The sequence below is a fragment of the Littorina saxatilis genome, linkage group LG14, assembly GCF_037325665.1.
Source record: "Littorina saxatilis isolate snail1 linkage group LG14, US_GU_Lsax_2.0, whole genome shotgun sequence".
Lineage (NCBI taxonomy): Eukaryota > Metazoa > Mollusca > Gastropoda > Littorinimorpha > Littorinidae > Littorina > Littorina saxatilis.
The window spans coordinates 37,482,351-37,505,066 of record NC_090258.1 but is presented as its reverse complement, the minus strand read 5'-3'; the positions used below and the strand labels follow the sequence as shown (position 1 = coordinate 37,505,066).

Sequence of the window (22,716 nt, the reverse complement as noted above, 5' to 3'; positions counted from 1 at the left end):
GGATACCCTGACGGTTCTTCGAGAATCCAACTGGTTGGGGTTCTCGATCAACCGGGTAAAGTCGGAGCTGACCCCGTCACAGACATTCACTTATCTGGGGATGTCTTTCGACACGGTCGCTTGGACTGTCCAGCCTTCTCAGAGAAGGGTGGACAAGCTCCAAGCTCAGATTCGCTCCACTTTACCTCTCCTGATGGCTTCCATCCGCTCGCTCGCCTCCATCTTGGGGCAGATGGAGTCTATGGCTCTTCTGGTTTCACTGGGTCGGGTCCACAAATGTCCGCTTCAGTTCGCGCTGAAGCCGTTTGTGGACTCTCCTCTGGTGGACTGGGACGCCCTCATCCCTTTGCAGGGATGGTTCCAGTCTGCGACCCTTCCGTGGTTGCACACGGAGTGGGTCTGCAGAGGTGTTCCGATCGTCGTGCCCCTCCCCGACCTGGACCTCTTTACAGATGCGTCCAGGGAGGGTTGGGGGGCACATACAGATCTTCAGACTCCTCCCTTTCCGTTACTCAGCCGAGTAATCCGGAAAGCGGAGATGGAGGAGCCGGCCCTTCTTCTTCTGGTCGCTCCTCTGTGGCCGTCGCAGGTCTGGTTTCCAGATCTTCTTCGGCTTGCCCAAGGGCCCCCCATTCCTCTCGCACTCGTGCGAGGGGAACTAGTGCAGCCCCGAACAGGCATTCCACACGAGGAGCCCAGTCTTCTGAAGCTTCACGTGTGGAAGTTGTTCGGGACTCGCTGAAGCGCTCTGGGGCGTCGTCTTTGACTCTGGACTTGGTGGCTCGCTCGCATAGAGCGTCCACCTCTTCAGTTTATGCTTCCCACTGGAAAGCATGGACTGCCTGGTGTTCAGCTAGAGGGGTGAGTTCGGTGGCTCCGCGCTCTATTCAGGTCGCTAACCACCTCTCTTTCATGTCTTCACAGGGCGCCTCAGTCTCCTCGTTGAGGGTCCGGCGCTCCGCTATCTCGGCGACTCTTCAGCAGATTGGTCGTTCTGTTCGAGTCGGGGGCGTTATAGCTGCAGTCATTAAAGGGGCTGCTCTTAAGGAAGCTAAAGCTCGTTTGCCCGCTCCCAAGTGGGACTTGTTTTTAATCCTGGAATTCCTTCGTTCTGCGGATTTTGAGCCTTTAAGCGAGACCAGTCTGTTCAATGTCACTCGCAAAGCGCTGTTTCTCCTTTTGTTGGCTACGGCCCGACGGGGTAGCGAGGTCCACGCCCTGTCGGGTCAGCCTGGAGATATCTCCTTTGAGCCGGACGGTTCCGCATCTTTGCGTTTCCGGCCTGATTTCCTGGCCAAGAATCAGTCTCCGGGGCAGGCCTCTCCGCTGGTTAGAGTTAAGGCTCTGACCAGCGCGTTGGCCCCGGGTGACCCCGATTCGGTCAATTGCCCTGTGAGGGCACTTCGTCTGTACTTAGCCCGGACTCAGCCGATTCGGTCTAGTTCTCAGAAGTTGTTGTTTATCTCTCTCCTTACTAGGCGCGAGAAAGATTTGTCGAAGGTAACGTTGGCCCGGTGGGTGTCCTCGCTCATCAAGCAGGCTTATGAGTGGAGGCGCACAAAGAGGGGGGGGGTTATGCCCTCCTTGCCACTTGACTCGGCCCGAGCCCATGAGACGAGGGCGTGGGCATCCTCTCTGGCAGTTCTGCGCTCCAGACGTCTAGAGGAGGTGCTGACAACTGCGTATTGGCGTTCCGAAGATGTTTTCATAAACTTTTATCTTCGGGACGTCACAGCTCTTCGACAGGATGGCTCCAGAGGCCTTCCAGCGCTCATAGCAGCAGGCCAGTTCCTGTCCAGAACTTGATGGTGAGTTTTGATTCATTTCTAGCCCACCGCCTTGTTGATGTTATCTGCTAATGTGATTCGGAGTAAGAATATGATATTAAATGGAAAATTTCCTAAATAAATTATCATTTAATTAATATACTTACCCGAATCACATACTGTATTCCCTCCCACCTGCCCCGCTTATGGTTTTAAGATTTTTTAAAGCCGTATGATAATAGGCACGTGTTCCTAGAGGAAGTGACGTGGCATACACCCGTATGGGAGGTAACTCCCGGTGTACTGGCCCATTACCAAAGCTACTTTCACTTTCGTTTTGGTGATGGGGTTGCTTCCCTTTAAATTCTTTAGCCGGGTAAGCGTTTTTCAGTGATAAGCATCTCAGGTGACTCAATGCTAATGTGATTCGGGTAAGTATATTAATTAAATGATAATTTATTTAGGAAATTTTCCATTTTAGGTTTTGTTTTTCACTATTCGCCTATAATTTTAGGGGAAGGAAAACCTGTTAGATTTACACTCCTGTAGTTTGACACGCTAGTAAGCAAGTCGTTCTGATTTCTTCACAGAATGAAATTGAAATTTCGCTAGACTCTCAGGTTTGCAATTTTCCTTTCATGTTTGTTTCAGTTGTTGAACCATAATAACTCACCGTTATGTTGTATATTGCTTGTTTTGTTCATCTTTCGGTTAAAGTATTTTGATTGATTCTTGACACTTTTTTGGCTCACGTAAGTGTAGCCTATGCGGTGCTAACTTTTGTCTGTCTGTGCGTGCGTGCGTGCGTGCGTATGTATGTATGTATGTATGTATGTCTGTGGTAGAAACTTTAACATTTGACTGAACACCGAAATACTAATTTTACCTGGTTATTGAGTCACTTGAGAAAAAGTGACTCTATGTAATCGGTCAGTGTTAGTCTGTCCGGCCGGCCGGCTGGCCGGCCGTCCGTAGACACCACCTTAACGTTGGACTTTTCTCGGAAACTATCAAAGCGATCGGGCTCATATTTTGTTTAGTCGTGACCTCCAATGACCTCTACACTTTAACGATGGTTTCGTTGACCTTTGACCTTTTTCAAGGTCACAGGTCAGCGTCAAAGGAAAAATTAGACATTTTATATCTTTCTCGGAAACTATCAAAGCGATCGGGCTCATATTTTGTTTAGTCGTGACCTCCAATGACCTCTACACTTTAACGATGGTTTCGTTGACCTTTGACCTTTTTCAAGGTCACAGGTCAGCGTCAAAGGAAAAATTAGACATTTTATATCTTTGACAAAGTTCATCGGATGTGATTGAAACTTTGTAGGATTATTCTTTACATCAAAGTATTTACATCTGTAGCCTTTTACGAACGTTATCAGAAAAACAAGGGAGATAACTAGCCTTTTCTGTTTGGCAACACACAACTTAACGTTGGGCTTTTCTCGGAAACTATAAAAGTGACCGGGCTCAAATTTTATGTGAACGTGACTCATTGTGTTGTGAATAGCAATTTCTTCCTGTCCATCTGATGCCTCATATAATATTCAGAACTGCGAAAGTGACTCGATCGAGCGTTTGCTCTTCTTGTTATTCAAGCAACAGCTTCAAAGTATTGAAGCAATAATCAACATTTTGTCGGCACGTATGTAGTTAAAGTGTGTATCCAAAGAAAACAGGTGGTGGGGGGTTTTGGGGGGGTAAAAACAGGTTACTGGTTTGTGTCGTGTGTGGTATGTAGACCAGGTCAGGGGTCAAGGTTAGGTCAGATCGCGTGAAGGATTGTGGTATAGATACAGTTATCACCGAGCTGCAGTTCAGGCGCCGATCGGAGAAGACGATTTCACATTGTTCGGTTTCGTAGCTCCAGAAAAATAGATAAGGAAGATACCAAAGGAGATTTCCTACACTGGTTAATCTGCACAGCGTGTTTCCAGTGTCTGCGCGAGGAAGCGCTGTCGAAAGCGCAGTGTCGATCTGTTCATCTGGCAGTCGTGTCCCAGTAAGTAGGCCGTACAGACAGACAGATCTAGATCTAGTGTCTCGCACTCTTGCACCGTGTCACCTATGATTACTGTGTGTGTGTATGTGTGACGGAGTGATTGAGTTTGTGTTACTGTTTGTCGATTTCTTACGTGAGCCTTGAAGGCTTCACCTCTTGTTCTTCTTTTGAAAAAAATTTATTTGTTTTTGAGTGTTACTTGTCTTTGTTTCTGTATTTCCATAAATTTTCGTTGTGATACCTGCAGATGATCCATATGCACTTAGCCTACAAAAATATGTGGATAATATTTTTCATATGGTTGAGTTTTGTAGATTGTAACACTCTAGTGACGTCTGAAATGTTCAGGGTGATATGTTTGGTTGGATGATAATGTGTAAATGAAAGAAAGGTTGCCTTGACAAAGAGTAATTGTACTGATAAACGTTATTGTTGACAGTCCAGTAGTTTTCTCATTATTCCTTTGTTTAGTCTAATTTCTTTTTTTTTATGATGTCGTTCGTTTGACAACCAGTGCTGATAGTACAAAGTCATGGTATGAAGTGTTTTTGTGAAGTATTGTGTGATCTCTAATGGTCATAATAATAATAATAATAATAAGGGTATTTATATGACGCAAATCTTAACATAGTTCTAAGCGCCTTACACAAAACAAAACAAAAACGAATACAAAATCAACAAATCTGTAAACAACAGACCTGTTCACCAGTACGATTTGGGCGTATTTTGTACGCCAAATTATTATCGGTACGCAAATACGCGACACACGCACAAAATACGCCTAAGAAAAAGTCTAGAATACGTTTTCCGGTGTTGGTGTGCTGATTACAGAATGGTACAACTGATACCGGTTTCGGTCGAAGAGAGATAACCATGACAGCGAGTCTTCAGCTGTGGAAACCTTGTTCAGTTGTTGGCACGTGCGATCGTCTGGACAATCGTGGCAAAATGAAGCGGAAAAATGTGCCAGTTTCGGATGACTGTACCAAGTCTAAACAGCAGAAGCAGCAGATTTTCTTGGAGAAATATAAGAAAGGGCCAGGAATTGTGGAGTCTACTATGGGAAAAAGTTATGCACACTGCCAGTATTGTAAATCAGATTTCTCCGTTGCCCATGCTGGGAAATATGACATCGAACGACACTGCAGTTCTAAAACTCAACTGGACAAGATTGCTGCAAAGAAATCCGCTGAAAGCTGCCAAGGAATTATGAAGTTCATTCCCGCAAAGCAAATCCTGCCAGAAGAAAAGGCTGTAGTCCGTGCTGAAGCAATGTTTTCTGAGATGATTGTAAAAATGAACTTGCCACTGTCAACCGCAGATGTTATTTCACGAACTTCATCTTTTCATTATCAATCTGTTTGGAAGACACTGGTTATAATGCTATAAACTGACAGGTAAATAAAATTGTTTTATTCCTGTTGTATTGGAAGGAGTTAAATTCTGAAGGTGTTCACAAGACATGCTATTCTTACACAAACACGTTTGCACCCACGCGTACATTTTTCCTACCCCATATGGCTTTGCTTGCAAAGTACACCAACTTTTTGAAAAATACACTCAACTTTTTGGGAAAGTACTCTTGCCTCGGGTTTAGGGTAAACAGGTCTGAAACAAATACAAAGTCATGTACACGATGAACACAAATAAATAACAAGAAATTCCTTCGAGGTAGGAAAAACACCCCCGTTGGTCAAAGGGAAATAACCATTCTCACTGCACCCATTCTCACTGCCACCAACTGAGAAGGTTATTTCCCTTTGACCATGAATATGTTTCTCTCTAAGTCCTTGTAGAATCTTAATCCACCAATAACTCCCTAACCGTGTGTTTGACTGGTCCCAGTTTTTGTAAGGACCGTCTCAGGAATGTATAGAACCTGTTCACCAAGTTTGGTGACGATCGGTCCGTTCATTCTTGAGATCTATATGCGAACACAAACACACAAACACACAAACACACAAACACATCGAGCGAAACCTATACACACCCCTATACCGGGGGTGTAAATACAAATACCATTTATTTTCTTTGATGTTGTGTTGCTATATCCCCCCGCGGGTTAGGGGGAAGAATTTACCCGATGCTCCCCAGCATGTCGTAAGAGGCGACTAACGGATTCTGTTTCTCCTTTTACCCTTGTTAAGTGTTTCTTGTATAGAATATAGTCAATGTTTGTAAAGATTTTAGTCAAGCAGTATGTAAGAAATGTTAAGTCCTTTGTACTGGAAACTTGCATTCTCCCAGTAAGGTAATATAGTGTACTACGTTGCAAGCTCCTGGAGCAAATTTTTGATTAGTGCTTTTGTGACCAAAAAACAATTGTGGCTCTATCCCATCTCCCCCCTTCCCTCCGTCGCAATATAACCTTGAATGGTTGAAAACGACGTTAAACACCAAATAAAGAAAGAAAGTAAAGAAAGTGTTGCTGTATGTTACTTCATGCTTGGACTGGAATAACCTGTTCGCTTCTTTCAGCTGTGGGAGTCACTGGGGATGGTGCTTCACCCGGCCAGCTTGCCCGATGACGCGCGGGTCTGCTCCCTGTGTCACCATGTGGGTGATGGAGAGCCTGATGGGCCAAGCAGGTAAGGATAAGATAAGATAAGATAAGATTTCATACAGTCATGTGACAGGCGCAATGGCTTGGTGGTAAGACACCAGCCTCCAAAGCGGAAGGTCATGGGTTCGAATCCCGGCTGCGCCTGGGGGGTTAAGATGGAGATTTTTCCGATCTCCCAGGTCAACTTATGTGCAGACCTGCTAGTGCCTTATCCCTCTTCCTGTGTGCACGCAAACACAAGACCAAGTGCGTATGGAAAAGATCCTGTAATCCATGTCAGAGTTCGGTGGGTCATAGAAACACAACATTCTCAGCATGCTTCCTCCGAAAGCGGCGTATGGCTGCCTAAATGGCGGGGTAAAAACAGTCATACACGTAAAAATACACTCGTGCAAAAACACAAGTGTACGTGGGAGTTTCAGCCCACGAACGCAGAAGAAGAAGAATATAGTCATGGGAGGTTACCCTCATGGATATTCGGGAAAGCGAGCTGCCATACAGTATACTGCGCTACCCTTTTTTATTTTCCTGCATGCGTGTATTCATGTTTCCAAGCCCTGAGACTTTCGCTGTGAACTTGGGTTCTTTATCGTGCGCATGCGTGCACACGGGGGTGTTCGGACACCGAGGAGAGTCTGCACAAAGTTGACTCTGAGAAATAGATCCCTCGCCGATAGCAACGAGTTTTGAAGCCAGCACTGCACCGACTGAGCTACTTCCCCACCGTAACCATGATGGAGAATATACCGAAACTGGTTGCTGTTGTGTTTTCTCTTTGTTTTAACATTCAATTTAATTTGCTTTGTGCGTTTCAGACTGCTGAACATGGATGTGGACAAATGGGTTCACCTCAACTGCGCCCTGTGGTCCTACGAAGTCTACGAGACGTGTAACGGTGCGCTCATGAACGTCGACGCCGCTTTCAGTCGCGGCATGGCCACAGAGTGCGTCACGTGTCGCAAAATGGGAGCCACGCTCAGCTGTTTTAAAACACGCTGCGCCAACAGCTACCACCTGCCTTGCGCTCGGTTGAAGGGCTGCATCTTCTTCCAGGATAAGGTAATAATAAAAATAATGCATTATATTTCTAAAGCGCATGTATCCAGGATTTAATCCCACTCAAAGCACTGTACAATCATTGGAAGAAAATACAACGACATAACATTATTTGCAGTGCAATCACACACATATCAATGAATTACACATTAAATTACATATTCCTACTCCGAATCACATGTAGCATTGACACAATCGGAGATGCTAGGTTCTGTACAGGCTAACCGTCTAAGGGAAGCAACCCCAACCACAAAAGTGTAAACGTAGCCATGGTAATGCCCATACACCCGGGGAGTTACCTCCCCTCGTGCATGCCACGTCACCACTGCTACTGAACACGTGGTTCCTACCATTCGACCTTACAGCTTTCGAGGGAGCAGGTTGTTGTATTTTTTGGGCTCCCCTGTGGCTGCGCTGTTGGTGTTGTTTTGACACCCACCGGCCACGTTACCGTCTATCTTGCCTCCTGCTTCGTAGTTGGTGAGCTCTTTCCATTTTGGTCATTATTTTGACAGGAAATTTGTGGTAGTTGCTGATTTTCGTCCGTGTTTGGACCTGTGATATTTCAGTGACTACTGTTGGCCGCCATTTTTGTTGTCAGCATGAGTTGACAGATTTTTGTGGCTAGGCCATATATTTTGGAGGTAAACGTAATTTTACCTTCTTACTTGCTTTCTGCTTTGTTTAGCTGGTAAGCTTGTTCCTTCTTGTCTTTAGTTTGACAGGAATTTACCTATAGTTGCTGACTTTTTTTGTCCGTTTGGACTCCTAAATGCGTTTCAGTAACTTATCTTGTGGCCGCCACGTTCGGTTGCTCAGCTTTCCTGACAGCTTATTTATGTGGCTAGGCCTATGTTATGGTGAGGTTCTCCTTACTTTACCTGCGTTTTTGCCTTCTGCTTTGTTAGTTGGTAAGCCATTTCATATTTCGTCATTTCTTTGACAGGAATTTTTGTTATTGCTTAATTTTCGTCCGTTTTGGACTTCTAAATTTTGTCCAGTAACTTATCGCTTGGCCGCCATTTTGTGTATCAGCGTCGCTGACAGTGGTTTACTTGGCTAGGCTTTAGCAGGTATCTACCAGTCCGTAGGACTTGTCGTGGTTTCGGATTTAACATGTTTTTTATGTTTTGTTCGTTACTCTTTCTGCCTCGAACAAACACTTTGTGGGGCAGTCATATACTGTTGTACGTCCTGTTTCTTCTCCTCGCCTTCTCTGCCGTTAGCAGATCAGGTGTTGCAGGTGTCTGCGTTATCTTTGTGAAGAAATTGTCGCGTGCCAAGCCTGCGTCTTCCGTTGGTCCCGCTGTCTGTGGGCGACGTCACCTTGTTGGCTTCTTTGACGCTTCCGGCCGAGACGTTGTCTAGGGCGGATGTTTTGCTTCTTCGTCTTCTACCGCTGTGGTTGGCGATTCAAGTAAGTCGAGCTGGTCCACAGGCCCTCGTGAGGCCGTCGGACAGTCCCTGCTGGGACACAGCTCTTTTCGGCGGGTTCACGACCCGCAAACCCCTGTTCAGTCGCACCCTGGCTTCACTGAAGACCATTGTGTGGCTGAGCAATGGCGGCAGTTGGTTCCGGCTACTTCTCCGACGTACGCACCCGCTGGGGTCGTTTCCGGAGTTGTCTAGCCGTTTCCGACTGCTGCGCTTCCGGCACTCGCCGGAAGCATAGGTCCCCCGATGTACGCACCCGCTGTGGTCGTTTCCGGGGTTGACCAGGTCCCCCGATGTGCGCACCCGCTGTGGTCGTTTCCGGGGTTGACCGGACGTTGCCCACCGGGCATTCGTCCTCTGTTCAGTCGCACCCTGGCTTCCTCGAAGACCATTGTGTGGCGGAGCAGTGGCGGTAGCCGTTTCCGGCGCTGCGCTTCCGGCACTCGCTGGAAGCATAGGTCCTCTGACGTACGCACCCGCTGTGGTCGTTTCCGGGGTTGACCGGACGTTGCCCCCCGGGCATTCGTCCTCTGTTCAGTCACACCCTGGCTTCCTCGAAGACCATTGTGTGGCGGAGCAATGGCGGTAGCCGTTTCTGGCGCTGCGCTTCCGGCACTCGCTGGAAGCATAGGTCCTCTGACGTACGCACCCGCTGTGGTCGTTTCCGGGGTTGACCGGACGTTGCCTTTAGGGCATTCGGGCTTCCGGCCTCCGTCCTCGCATTCGGCGCTTCCGCTTTTCGCGGTCTCGTCTGGTGCTTTCCGGCTCCGCCCGGATTTACTGCTCCTTTCGCTTCCACTTCCTTCAGGATGTCGGTAGCTGAGGAGCAACGCCAGCCCTTCGGGCAGGTGTTGTCTTAGCCCTGGCCGATGTAGTCAGCGTTTCAACCTTCGGTTGTCGCGTCGACTGCCGTTCCGGTGCCGGCGGCTGCAGACTTGCCGTCTTCTCTCTCTTAGCCTGGTCAAGGCATGAGTTAGGACGACGTCGGGGGGGGGACGGATTTCCGGTTTTCCGGTTATGCCGTTTCACCGGCCTTCCACCAGTACGTGGACTTCGGTTTTTTCGCTGGTTGTGTCGGACATTCAGTCTGTCGTCAGCGATTCCACACGTGCTGGTTATCGGGAAAAAGGCTTAACGCTGTCCTCTTAGCTGCGGCAGAGGTCACGTCGAAGTTTTTTCCCGGACGGGGCTTCGGCCTCCTACACTTCCTGTCTGGAAGCATAGGTTCTCCATCACAAGCGCACGTTGTGGCTTGTCTGGGGTTGATCGAGGACTGGCCTACGGGCGTTCGGGTTCCGGCCCCAGTCCTCTTCTGTTCTGTCTCACTCTTGTTCCGTCGTGGGCATTTGTGTTTCACAGGGCAGCAGCCGTTGTCGGCGTGGCGTTTCCGGTTTTACTGGAAGCATAAGTCCTCCATTTCAAGTACACTTTGCGGTTTTGACTGGAGTTGACAGAGGACTGGCCTACGGGCGTTTGGGCTTCCGGCCTCAGTCTACTCTATGCAACTTTCGCTTCCGTTTTTTGCGGTTTTGTCTGCTGCATTTCCGGCTCTGTTCGGATACACTTCTCCTCTTCCTGACACTCCTCCGGAGGTCGGTGGGTGAGGAACAGCGGCTGGCCTACGGGCATTTAGGCTTTCAGCCTCAGCCGGGGCAGTCTTCACTTTACCTGTTGGGTGTTGAGTTTACTGCCTATTCAGTTCGGGTGGCCCTGGACGTTTCCCCTATTCACGACCGTCATTAGGGGGATGAGTCAGGTCTTTTTCCGGTTGGATGGTTTTCCGGTTTCCGGTCATCTCATTCATCAGTTTACCACCAGCAACTGTGACTTCGGTTGCGTTCGTAGCTGAGCTATTCTGGTTTTCAGTCTTTGGTCAGCAATCGAACACGTTCTGGATTTCCGTCGAAGCTCGGAGCTTCGGCTCAGGATTTCCCGTTGGGTGCATCGACATTGGTGGCTTCCTTGTTGGTTGACTTTGTTGTCGATGTCGGACTTCCGTTCCGTGAAGATAGGATGTTTTCCTACTTCCGGTTCCTTAGTCACCTTTTGTAGGTACCACGGTTTGCAGGTTTTGGCTAGGCCATCTCCTCCCGAAAGTGGTATCTCTAGTGTTTTGGTTCTGCCGCTGTTTCTACTATGGTTCAGTTCCGGAACATGCTCAGCCTTGACTGGCCTCGGCTACACGGGCTTCACCTTCTGTTCCTTCTTGCTTATTCAGCCTTTGGAACTTGCCTCCTTTCTCTACTCTGTTGGCCAGCCCTTGCTAGGGTGAGCATGGAGCAGATGAGGCTGCCCTTCCTTCACTACGCTCGTACGGCGGGTGTCGGAGGGACTCGTTTCTTTCGCATTCTCAGTTCCCTGAACAGTCAAAGAGAGTCGCTTAAACTTTGCCTGCAGTAGAGTTTCAGTCGAGTAGAGATCAGCAGGTCTCTGACTGCTTTACAAGGGTTGAAGGAAGGTAAGGCTAGCATACTCAGAAACATGCTTAGCAGAAGCATGCTCATTCCTCTGGTTAAGCTAAGCTGGCAGCCTATAGGCAGCCTTGGCTGGGCAACAGCCATTCCACGTTGCGGCGATGGTGGTTGTTGCCTTCCCGTTTCTTGTGGCTTCGGACTTCGTCTTTTCTTTCCTTTGTTCTCTCTTTTTAAGAGATTGGATAGGACGATTTTCGTTTGGGTGGGGTTCTCTGGATTCAGGTTACCCCTGTTTGGCCACAAACGTTTGGACTTTGGTCCTTGTTGTCTTTCATCGAGTCGGACTATGTCTTTCTCTAGTGATCAGACGCGTTCTGGTGTTTCGTCCAAACTTAAGGTACGCTTGAGTTGGCCTCGGAGGTAACATTCAGATTTTCCTGAGGGGGCATTGTCTTGGACAATGGATGTTTGAGGAGTAGTTCTTTGTGGCTTTCCTCCTCTCTCTCAGGTTTTGGCTACTCTTCTCCTTCGGGCAGAGGTTTAGCTAAGGTTTGGTTCCTGTGACTTCAGTCTTGGGCCTTTCCTCTCTTCTTCCTCATCTTAGTATGAGGCGAGTCCGGATGACGTCCGTTGGGTCGGGTTTCCTTACAGTCGCCCGGCTACAAAAGGCAACTTTGTCTAGGGCCGTTGTCCGTTTTTCTCCGCGTTGGACTCTGTCTTCAGACAGGGACAGACGCGCTCTGGGTTTCTGGCCAAACTCAGGTAGGCTCTTGATTTGGCTAGGAAGTTAACTGCCTGTTTTTTTCCCTGAGAACTCTGGTTTCGGGAGTCTTATGGCTGGCTGGCTTCACGGTTTACGTTTACCAGTCTTGGTTTTCTGCTTTAGGTTTTTGATTCACTCTCGATTACCTTCAAGCAGACTGTTTTGGGAACATTCTGGCTTTTAGCCATTTTGTTTATGGTTGCCAGTCACATCGGTTTTGACCACCGTGAGTCCTCACTTCCGGTAGCTTACGCACAGTCGTAAGTGGCTGCTGTCGGGTGCTACCTCTCTCCCTGCGTTCGCAGGGACTGGTAGGGGATGACTGGCGACCTTCTATTGTGAGTTTTCTCTTCGAGGTGGACTCTGGTACGTAGTGCTTGGATGTCTCTCTCTCGCTCTTTCGTGGGGATTGGTCACTCTTATTTTGAGCTGACTTCTTTCTCACAAGCCTTTTGGGCTTTACTACATCCCAAGGTTTGCAGACTTTGGCATGGTTGTCTTAAGGTCACCGCGGGGGTTCGTCCTTCTCAGTTGAGGGGACAACCTTACGCACGGATCTTCTCAGGACATTAGCATTTCCTTCCAATAAAAGGGGGGGGGGGAAGCTTGTCTTTCCCTTGGCTCGCCAGGGTTATTAATCCAAGGCTTGGGTCTATTCCTGTGCTGTTTTTTACGGCTAGGAGATTGGAAGAAGTGCTGAGCACAGCTTTCTGGATCTCTGAGGTTGTCTCTTACGCTTTTGCCTGAGATACTTCTCGGCTGTCAATCAGGACTTTCCTCGGTTCCCTCACTGCCTGTTGGCAGTGGGCCAGCCCTGCCAAGGGCTTTTTGAGTGGGTTAGATTTTCTTTCCCACTGGGACCGCCCTGATTCTTTGGCAGCGGTCCAGGTTTTCGGCAAGGTTTTTTGAGTGAGTTGGATTTTTCTTTCCCACCGCCTTGTTGTTGCAATCTGCTACATGTGATTCGGAGTAGGAATATGTAATTTAATCGAAAATTTTATTGTAAATTTTCATTTAATAAATATACCTACCCGAATCACATAGTATATTCCCTCCCGCCAACCCCGCTTTTGATTTGGAGAATTTATTCTTTAGGTCGAATGATAGGAACCACGTGTTCAGTAGCAGTGGTGACGTGGCATGCACGAGGGGAGGTAACTCCCCGGGTGTATGGGCATTACCATGGCTACGTTTACACTTTTGTGGTTGGGGTTGCTTCCCTTAGACGGTTAGCCTGTACAGAACCTAGCATCTCCGATTGTGTCAATGCTACATGTGATTCGGGTAGGTATATTTATTAAATGAAAATTTACAATAAAATTTTCGATTTCATGGTATGGTTTGGTTTTGCTCACTCTGTTCAAAATAAAACTTAGTAGTACTTTTCTGCTCAAAACAGCACTGTGTTGATCCTTAAAATTAACAAGAAAGGGTTTGATTTGTATGTTACCAAGAACATCACTGGAACTATCTGCCCAAAACAGCACTGTGTTTATCCTTGAAACTAGCAAGAATAGTTACAGTATTGACAACAAATGACTGACTACCTGACTACATCAGCAAGATCAAAAGTAGAAATGAATTACAAGTGACGGCACACCTGTACTTTAATTCAACACCTTAGGGACACATCTCAGAGTATCACTGATACAGTGAACAAGAGTGTTTCCCAAAGCAGAGTTATAGAGAAGAGAAGTACAGGTAGTTTGTAAAGTTTCAAACTCATAACAAATGCTTGGTTTGAAGGTGAGTGTTAGCATAGAATGCTTGGTTGGAAGGTGAGTGTTAGCGTAGAAGGGTCACCCTGAGTTTAGACAGTGAAGGTGCATGAGGGGGGTTGGGTGGGGTGGGGAGGGGGGTTGGTTAAATGCCGTGGGTATCAGAGAGAGAGAGAGAGAGAGAGAGAGAGAGAGAGAGAGAGAGATAGGGGAGTCTGAGAAAGAATAGGTGTGCGATAACAATGGTTGTTGGCAAGGTGATATATGGCTATGCAGTCTGGCTGGAAATGGGCTCGGCATCTGTGACGGCATTGCAAGGCTGATCACTTCACGCGCAGCAAGCAAAGCGGCAGCACCTGCAGTAAATAATGGCAAACTTTATGGAAGAATTGGCAGAAAGGTGTGGTCCTCAGTGATGAAAAGTTCTCTACTGAAGCGTCTTTATTGGGACTATCAGACAATGTGATAGAAAAGTTGCCACTAAAGCTTGGCGAAAAGGCGTTGTCAGGTGAATTTACTTGTTGTGTACATTACTGATGGTGTTGGCTGTTTCAGACCATTATCTGTGGCAACCACAACAGTGCGGCCAAACCCTACGCTGACGCTGAGATGTCATCCATAGAAGTGAGGCGTCGAGTCTACATCAACAGGGATGAGGAGAAACAAGTGGCCAAGTAAGACTCAATGTGCTGTGTTTGGGAGAGAGAGAGAGAGTGTGTGTGTGTGTGTGTGTGTGTGTGTGTGTGTGTGTGTGTGTGTGTGTGTGTGTGTGTGTGTGTGTGTGAGGGAGAGAGTGTGAGGGTTTGTGAGAGATAGAATGTGTGTGTGTGTGTGTGTGTATTCTTGCCTGAGAGAGAAAGTGTAGCATGTGTGTGACAGACAGACAAACCAATAGACAGTGAGGGAGGAGGATAGCTCTGTTCATTTTCCTTTCTCCTGTCACTGTAAAGTATTTGCGTTGAAGTAGACTTTGTCAAGCTCTGCACACACACTGGTCACAGGCCATAGCAGTGTGTGGACGTAATCCTCATAAAGCATTGCTGATAAAGGGGTCATGTTCTGTGTGCTTGTAGCATCGTAGTCAGCCCATAAAGCATTGCTGACAAAGCGGTCATGTTCTGTCTGGTTGTAGCATCGTAGTCAGCCTGATTCACCCAGACGACGGACACTTTGTGCTGCGTATCGGCTCCCTCATCCTGCACGCCATCGGTCAGCTGCTGCCCCACCAGATACAGACCAACAAGTTTAACACCAGGGAGTTCATCTACCCTGTGAGTATGCAGGGGGAAAGTCTTGTGATAAACATGTGGTGTCTGGAGCTGAGTCTACCAAGATTGATTGTAGCTTTTCACTTTACATGTGATGTGATAATGAGTCTGCCACTTGCTGTGTGATTTTGATGATATTTTTAGACAAATAGTGTGTGTCTGTGTTTGAGACTTTAGCTCTCTGCCTTTTTCTTCTTCTTCTTCTTCTTTGTCTTCTTCTTCTTCTTCTTCTTCTTCTTCTTCTTCTTCTTCTTCTTCTAAGCAGCCAATGAAACACTCTTTCTCTCAGTTGAAACTTGACAGAAAGAGACTTGATTCATAGTTTATATTTGCAAGTCAACAATATTCTTTTCTTCTTTCATCTACCCCATATGACCTTTTCTTGGTGGTGTGTGTTGATTATTAACTTTAGGATCTGCAGGTTTGTGTATGATGATTGTCAACGTTGTGATTTGCAGGTTGGTTTCCGTACGACGCGGTTCTACTGGAGCCACCGCGTGCTGTACAAGAGGTGTCGTTACCTGTGCAGCATCACGGAGAACCAGGGGGCGCCCGAGTTCGTCATCTGTGTACAAGAGGAGGGCCACCCGGACGTCACATACAGGGACACCTCCGCTAAAGGTCAGAGTGTTTTGCTTTTCATGGTTGTGGTGGGGGTGGGGTAGGCGAGATGGAGAGGAGAGTGTGTGTATGTGTGCGAGTGCATTTGTGAGCTTGAGCAGCTGAATGTATGTGCCTAAGTGTGTGTGGAATTGTGTGTGTATGTGTGCGAGTGCATTTGTGAGCTTGAGCAGCTGAATGTGTGTGCCTAAGTGGGTGTGGAATTGTGTGTGTATGTGTGCGAGTGCATTTGTGAGCTTGAGCAGCTGAATGTGTGTGCCTAAGTGTGTGTGGAATTGTGTGTGTATGTGTGCGAGTGCATTTGTGAGCTTGAGCAGCTGAATGTGTGTGCCTAAGTGTGTGTGGAATTGTGTGCGTATGTGTGCGAGTGCATTTGTGAGCTTGAGCAGCTGAATGTGTGTGCCTAAGTGTGTGTGGAATTGTGTGTGTATGTGTGCGAGTGCATTTGTGAGCTTGAGCAGCTGAATGTGTGTGCCTAAGTGTGTGTGGAATTGTGTGTGTATGTGTGCGAGTGCATTTGTGAGCTTGAGCAGCTGAATGTGTGTGCCTAAGTGGGTGTGGAATTGTGTGTGTATGTGTGCGAGTGCATTTGTGAGCTTGAGCAGCTGAATGTATGTGCCTAAGTGTGTGTGGAATTGTGTGTGTATGTGTGCGAGTGCATTTGTGAGCTTGAGCAGCTGAATGTATGTGCCTAAGTGTGTGTGGAATTGTGTGTGTATGTGTGCGAGTGCATTTGTGAGCTTGAGCAGCTGAATGTATGTGCCTAAGTGTGTGTGGAATTGTGTGTGTATGTGTGCGAGTGCATTTGTGAGCTTGAGCAGCTGAATGTATGTGCCTAAGTGTGTGTGGAATTGTGTGTGTATGTGTGCGAGTGCATTTGTGAGCTTGAGCAGCTGAATGTGTGTGCCTAAGTGGGTGTGGAATTGTGTGTGTATGTGTGCGAGTGCATTTGTGAGCTTGAGCAGCTGAATGTATGTGCCTAAGTGTGTGTGGAATTGTGTGTGTATGTGTGCGAGTGCATTTGTGAGCTTGAGCAGCTGAATGTATGTGCCTAAGTGTGTGTGGAATTGTGTGTGTATGTGTGCGAGTGCATTTGTGAGCTTGAGCAGCTGAATGTATGTGCCTAAGTGTGTGTGGAATTGTGTGTGTATGTGTGCGAGTGCATTTGTGAGCTTGAGCAGCTGAATGTGTGTGCCTAAGTGGGTGTGGAATTGTGTGTGTATGTGTGCGAGTGCATTTGTGAGCTTGAGCAGCTGAATGTATGTGCCTAAGTGTGTGTGGAATTGTGTGTGTATGTGTGCGAGTGCATTTGTGAGCTTGAGCAGCTGAATGTATGTGCCTAAGTGTGTGTGGAATTGTGTGTGTATGTGTGCGAGTGCATTTGTGAGCTTGAGCAGCTGAATGTATGTGCCTAAGTGTGTGTGGAATTGTGTGTGTATGTGTGCGAGTGCATTTGTGAGCTTGAGCAGCTGAATGTATGTGCCTAAGTGTGTGTGGAATTGTGTGTGTATGTGTGCGAGTGCATTTGTGAGCTTGAGCAGCTGAATGTATGTGCCTAAGTGTGTGTGGAATTGTGTGTGTATGTGTGCGAGTGCATTTGTGAGCTTGAGCAGCTGAATGTATGTGCCTAAGTGTGTGTGGAATTGTGTGTGTATGTGTGCGAGTGCATTTGTGAGCTTGAGCAGCTGAATGTATGTGCCTAAGTGTGTGTGGAATTGTGTGTGTATGTGTGCGAGTGCATTTGTGAGCTTGAGCAGCTGAATGTATGTGCCTAAGTGTGTGTGGAATTGTGTGTGTATGTGTGCGAGTGCATTTGTGAGCTTGAGCAGCTGAATGTGTGTGCCTAAGTGTGTGTGGAATTGTGTGTGTATGTGTGCGAGTGCATTTGTGAGCTTGAGCAGCTGAATGTATGTGCCTAAGTGTGTGTGGAATTGTGTGTGTATGTGTGCGAGTGCATTTGTGAGCTTGAGCAGCTGAATGTATGTGCCTAAGTGTGTGTGGAATTGTGTGTGTATGCGGGTGTGCGTATGAGGAAGATTTGTTTGTTTGTTTGCTTAACGCCCAGCCGACCACGAAGGGCCATATCAGGGCGGTACTGCTTTGACATATAACGTGCGCCACACACAAGACATAAGTCGCAGCACAGGCTTCATGTCTCACCCAGTCACATTATTCTGACACCGGACCAACCAGTCCTAGCACTAACCCCATAATGCAAGACGCCTGGCGGAGCAGCCACTAGATTGCCAATTTTAAAGTCTTAGGTATGACCCGGCCGGGGTTCGAACCCACGACCTCCCGATCACGGGGCTGACGCCTTACCACTAGGCCAACCGTGCCGGTTCGTATGAGGAAGAGAGATTTATTGTTAAGCATGAGATTAGAGAAATGTGTTTATGTTGTGTATATGTGGTTTTTGCTTGAAACAGCAAGACAATGAGTACATGAGTCAGCATAATTTCACACTTTCCACTGCATAGTACAGAACATTTTGGTGAATACCTTTCATGCCCATATTTCAATTGATATGCTTTTTTGCACATGTATGAACGCAACTGACCAATTTCTTTACGTGTACAGACGTGTGGATGAATATCTTCCGGCCGCTGAAGGAGATGCGAAAGAACGCAGACATGGTGAAGATGTTCCCAGAGTTTATGTGCATGGAGGAGCTCTTTGGTCTCAACGAGCCTGCCATCGTCAGGATTCTCGAGTCGGTATGTATGCTGAGCATCCACCACCTTCTTTCTTAGTATCTTGAATTTCATTATACAGTCAAACCTGCCCTTGCGACCACCTTTCAAAAACGACCATCTGCCCGTAAAGAACACTCCCAGGGATCCCAGACGGGTTTCCTTCTATATTGGTTGGTCCCTTCGGTGGTGTTGCAGACATGTTCGGCTGTAGTTTCGTTTTTTCCTGGGGCCAAGTTGTTAAGCTGGCTAAGTGTGGCACATGTGTGTCATTTGGCTTGTTAGACGCTTGGAAGTGTTGTTGACACAGAAGAATTTCTTTCCTCCAACCATTCACATTTTCTTTAACTGAAACAGGGTGTGTCTATACAAATATTTACAGAGACAAGAACAATAACTTCAAGATTGAAAGAAGTTATTGCTTTTGATTGTTATTACGCATTTATTGGTTGTTATGTTGTTGAAGACAAAAATAATGCACATACGAGCTTCAGGTACTACACAAACATTCCGTATGATGGTATATAACACGGTATAACATAAAAGGCAATGTAACGGTCGCCTGGGGTGAACCTACTGCACAGCGATCACTTATTGACTTAAGTTTGCGATAACAGTGATTTAAACATATAAGCGATGTTATGCCGACTTGAATGCAAGACATTTACACAAAGCAGCACAATTAGAAAGCAGCGGATATGACAATGCATGAGTAACTGAGTGTATAACGTGAAGGCAATATTATGCCGACTTGAATGCAAGACATTTACACAAAGCAGCACAATAGAAAATCAACAAATATGACGATGCATGAGTAACTGAGTATAACGTGTAGGCAATGTTACAGCTGCCAGGGGCCGACCTCCTGCACAACTACCACTTCAAGTTCGGCCGCTCTCCCCTGATTGAGATGCCCCCCGCCATCAACCCCACCGGCTGTGCCCGCACCGAACCCAAGCTGCGCACACACTTCAGACGGTATGTCTTTCTCCTTGGCTCTTACACAACACAGGATATGTTGATTGCTTGGGAAAAGGCTGATTTGTTCAGTTGCTGTTACAGAATGCAGAATATTTTGATTGCTTGGAAATAAACTGATTTGTTCAGTTGCTCTTACAGAATGCAGAATATTTTGATTGGTTGGAGACAGGCTGATTGGTTCAGTTGCTCTTACAGAATGCAGAATATTTTGATTGCTTGGAAATAGGCTGATTTGTTCAGTTGCTCTTACAGAATCCAAAGGAATGAATGGCTTACAGATAGGCTGATTTCTTTAGCTAGGCTGGTATCACATTGTTCTATGACAAGATAGCAAGTAATATTTTTTGATGGGAGTTCCTTTGTAATTTGGACTGCTACAAGGTCAGTGGAGGGAAAACAATAGAGAAAAGTAACGAGATGTTTTGAAATTAATGTCTTCAAATTTAGTTTTATTATTAAATAGCTTTGAACTGAGCCTGCTCAGTGTCACTGATGGAGTCAAAGTGATAAGCTGCAAAACCAGAGCGCAGTGGATATTGCTTTAAATAGACAACTAGTGAGACAGATTAAGTTCACTGTAAATGGTCTTTCACAGTAGACCAATTTGAAATTAAAAACATTTTGTTGTGAGTTACACATCTGCTTCACTAAAACCATATGAGCAGGTGTACAGGGATTGAATTACACTGTGCAGTTACAATACAGTAGTAGTAACATGAAATGTCTTCTCTCTGTGCAGGCCTCACACCCTGCACTCGAGCAACTCTCGGTCTCTGCCGTCCACTGTGACAGGCGTGACAGGCAACATCAACTCGCCCTACATGAAGCAGTTCGTGCACTCCAAGTCACAGCAGTACCGGCGCCTCAAGACAGAGTGGAAGAACCTCGTCTACCTCGGCAGATCTCGCATTCAGGGGTTGGGCCTGTACGCGGCCAGAGACCTGGAGAAACACACCATGGTGATCGAGTACATCGGGGACCTCATCCGCAACGAGACCGCCAACCGCCGGGAGATGGAATACGACAACCAGGTCAGATTTTCTGTCATTGTTATAGATTAGTCATCTTGCCATTGTAACAGATTAGTCGTCTGACGACTTCTGTATTTTATGTCATTCAAACATGATTGATTCACAGCAGAAGTGGTCCCGGAAGACATAGCACGGTCATCTTTATGCCGAGGGGATTGAAAGTGGTCGAATTCGTAATTTTTCTCTTTGGATAACAGAGTGATGAAAGAGGTCAAACTCGTAATCTTGCCGTTTGATGACAGAGTGGATGACTAAGTTGGCAACAACAACAACAACAACAACATTGTGATAATCTTCACATTTTCAACTCAACTCAACTCAACTCAAATTTTATTGGCTTCAATTTTCATAGAAGAATTTGTCTTGCGCTTGGGAGAAAGTAAGAGTATAACATATAAAAACAGCATTGGTTTCTTTGTTCCGTTTCCTACCAGCTTGGAAGGCTCACTGGTCAAGATTGATTAAAGAATTACAGACATTTTGACTTGGTTTAAGCCTGTCCTAAACTAGGCGAAGTCGACTACGCCAAGTATACTTCGTGAAGCTGGCCGCACGAAGCTTTAGCACTGAGTTTTCGGTAAAAAGACTTTGTGAAGTTCACTCCACGCTCAATCAAGGACCGCCTTTATAGCTGGTGTCTTTATCCCTGTCACTTGACTCTAACCTACTCTCATCCCTGTCACTTGACTCTAACCTACTCTCATCCCTGTCACTTGACTCTAACCTACTCTCATCCCTGTCACTTGACTCTAACCTACTCTCATCCCTGTCACTTGACTCTAACCTACTCTCATCCCTGTCACTTGACTCTAACCTACTCTCATCCCTGTCACTTGACTTTAACCTACTCTCATCCCGGTCACTTTACTCTAACCTACTCTCACTCCTGTCACTTGACTCTAACCTACTCTCATCCCTGTCACTTGACTCTAACCTACTCTCATCCCTGTCACTTGACTCTAACCTACTCTCATCCCTGTCACTTGACTCTAACCTACTCTCATCCCTGTCACTTGACTCTAACCTACTCTCATCCCTGTCACTTGACTCTAACCTACTCTCATCCCTGTCACTTGACTCTAACCTACTCTCATCCCTGTGTTCACAGAACCGTGGCGTGTACATGTTCCGTATCGACAACGACACAGTGATTGATGCCACAATGGCGGGCGGCCCTGCTCGCTACATCAACCACTCGTGCAGCCCAAACTGTGCGGCAGAGGTGGTGCACTTCGAGAAGGAGAGCAAGATCATCATCATCACCAGTCGCCGCATCCCTAAGGGAGAGGAGGTGGGTTGGCTCGGTTGTTGTTGATGTTGTTGGGTTGTCTGATCTGTTTGTTGTGTAATGTCAGCGTGTTTGTCCCTCTTACCAGACTTCCATGGACAGCGGCATTAGTCGGGAGGACAGGAGTGCCTGTCTGAGCAAACGAAGAAGAAGAATTTGTGTGATGCCTGATGTTGATGACTGCTTTATGTTCTAGAGACTGGGGAAGACTGTTCATGGCAGGTGTTTCTTTAACCCAGTAACAGACCTGTTTACCAGTACGATTTGGGCGAGGAATTATGAAGTTCATTCCCGCAAAGCAAATCCTGCCAGAAGAAAAGGCTGTAGTCCATGCTGAAGCAATGTTTTCTGAGATGATTGTAAAAATGAACTTGCCACTGTCAACCGCAGATGTTATTTCACAAACTTCATCTTTTCATTATCAATCTGTTTGGAAGACACTGGTTATAATGCTATAAACTGACAGGTAAATAAAATTGTTTTATCCCTGTTGTATTGGAAGGAGTTACGTACACAAACACGTTTGCACCCACGCGTACATTTTCACTAGCCCATATGGCTTTGCTTGCAAAGTACACCAACTTTTTGAAAAATACACTCAACTTTTTGGGAAAGTACTCTTGCCTCGGGTTTAGGGTAAACAGATCTGCAGTAACTTCCAGAGTGTGCAATATCGCCCGCTAGATAATCGGTATTCAGATCCCATAATGCGTTCATGAATCATCTGCAAAATCGCTTTCGTGTATGGCATGGCTTGAGCAGATGAGAGTGAGCCTTGCTCGTTCAGTTAAATATCATGGGAACTGAATAGAAGACACAGCGATTCTGTGCAGGAGGCAAAGGGTTCAAACCTTTGCTTGCTTTGGCAAAACTTCGATCTCTGATGGATAGTAGCAGGTGCTGTTTGTTTGGAAGTCTCCGCTCATTAGAATGTTTCAGACTTCAGAAGGCACTCCTCTGTTGGTTTAAACAATTTTGTCAGAAAATGACAGATAGCAATGCTGCACACAATCAATTTAACAATGGAGCACAACAAGCAAAGCTTATACTCCTGTACTCCTCTTTTCTAAGCTCAGAAGCATTTTGAAAATGGTAGAAGTGCTTGGATTACCA

The 22,716-nt window shown here is 46.6% G+C and overlaps 1 protein-coding gene across 8 annotated transcripts in view; it reads left to right on the top strand.

Annotated features, from left to right (window-relative positions):
• Window positions 1-22,716, top strand: part of LOC138947709 (histone-lysine N-methyltransferase 2C-like) — a 168,752-nt gene that overhangs the window by 141,575 nt on the left and 4,461 nt on the right. For all 8 annotated transcript variants that reach the window (XR_011449765.1, XM_070319248.1, XM_070319250.1 and 5 more), the window contains 9 exons: window positions 6,252-6,361; window positions 7,152-7,395; window positions 14,277-14,395; window positions 14,854-14,992; window positions 15,448-15,610; window positions 18,191-18,327; window positions 19,151-19,281; window positions 20,024-20,315; window positions 21,424-21,606. Coding sequence is in view for 7 of the 8 variants with exons in the window: in XM_070319248.1 (XP_070175349.1) it covers window positions 6,252-6,361; window positions 7,152-7,395; window positions 14,277-14,395; window positions 14,854-14,992; window positions 15,448-15,610; window positions 18,191-18,327; window positions 19,151-19,281; window positions 20,024-20,315; window positions 21,424-21,606 (1,518 nt within the window). In the remaining variant the exon portion in view is untranslated. The remainder of the gene's footprint in view (window positions 1-6,251; window positions 6,362-7,151; window positions 7,396-14,276; window positions 14,396-14,853; window positions 14,993-15,447; window positions 15,611-18,190; window positions 18,328-19,150; window positions 19,282-20,023; window positions 20,316-21,423; window positions 21,607-22,716) is intronic.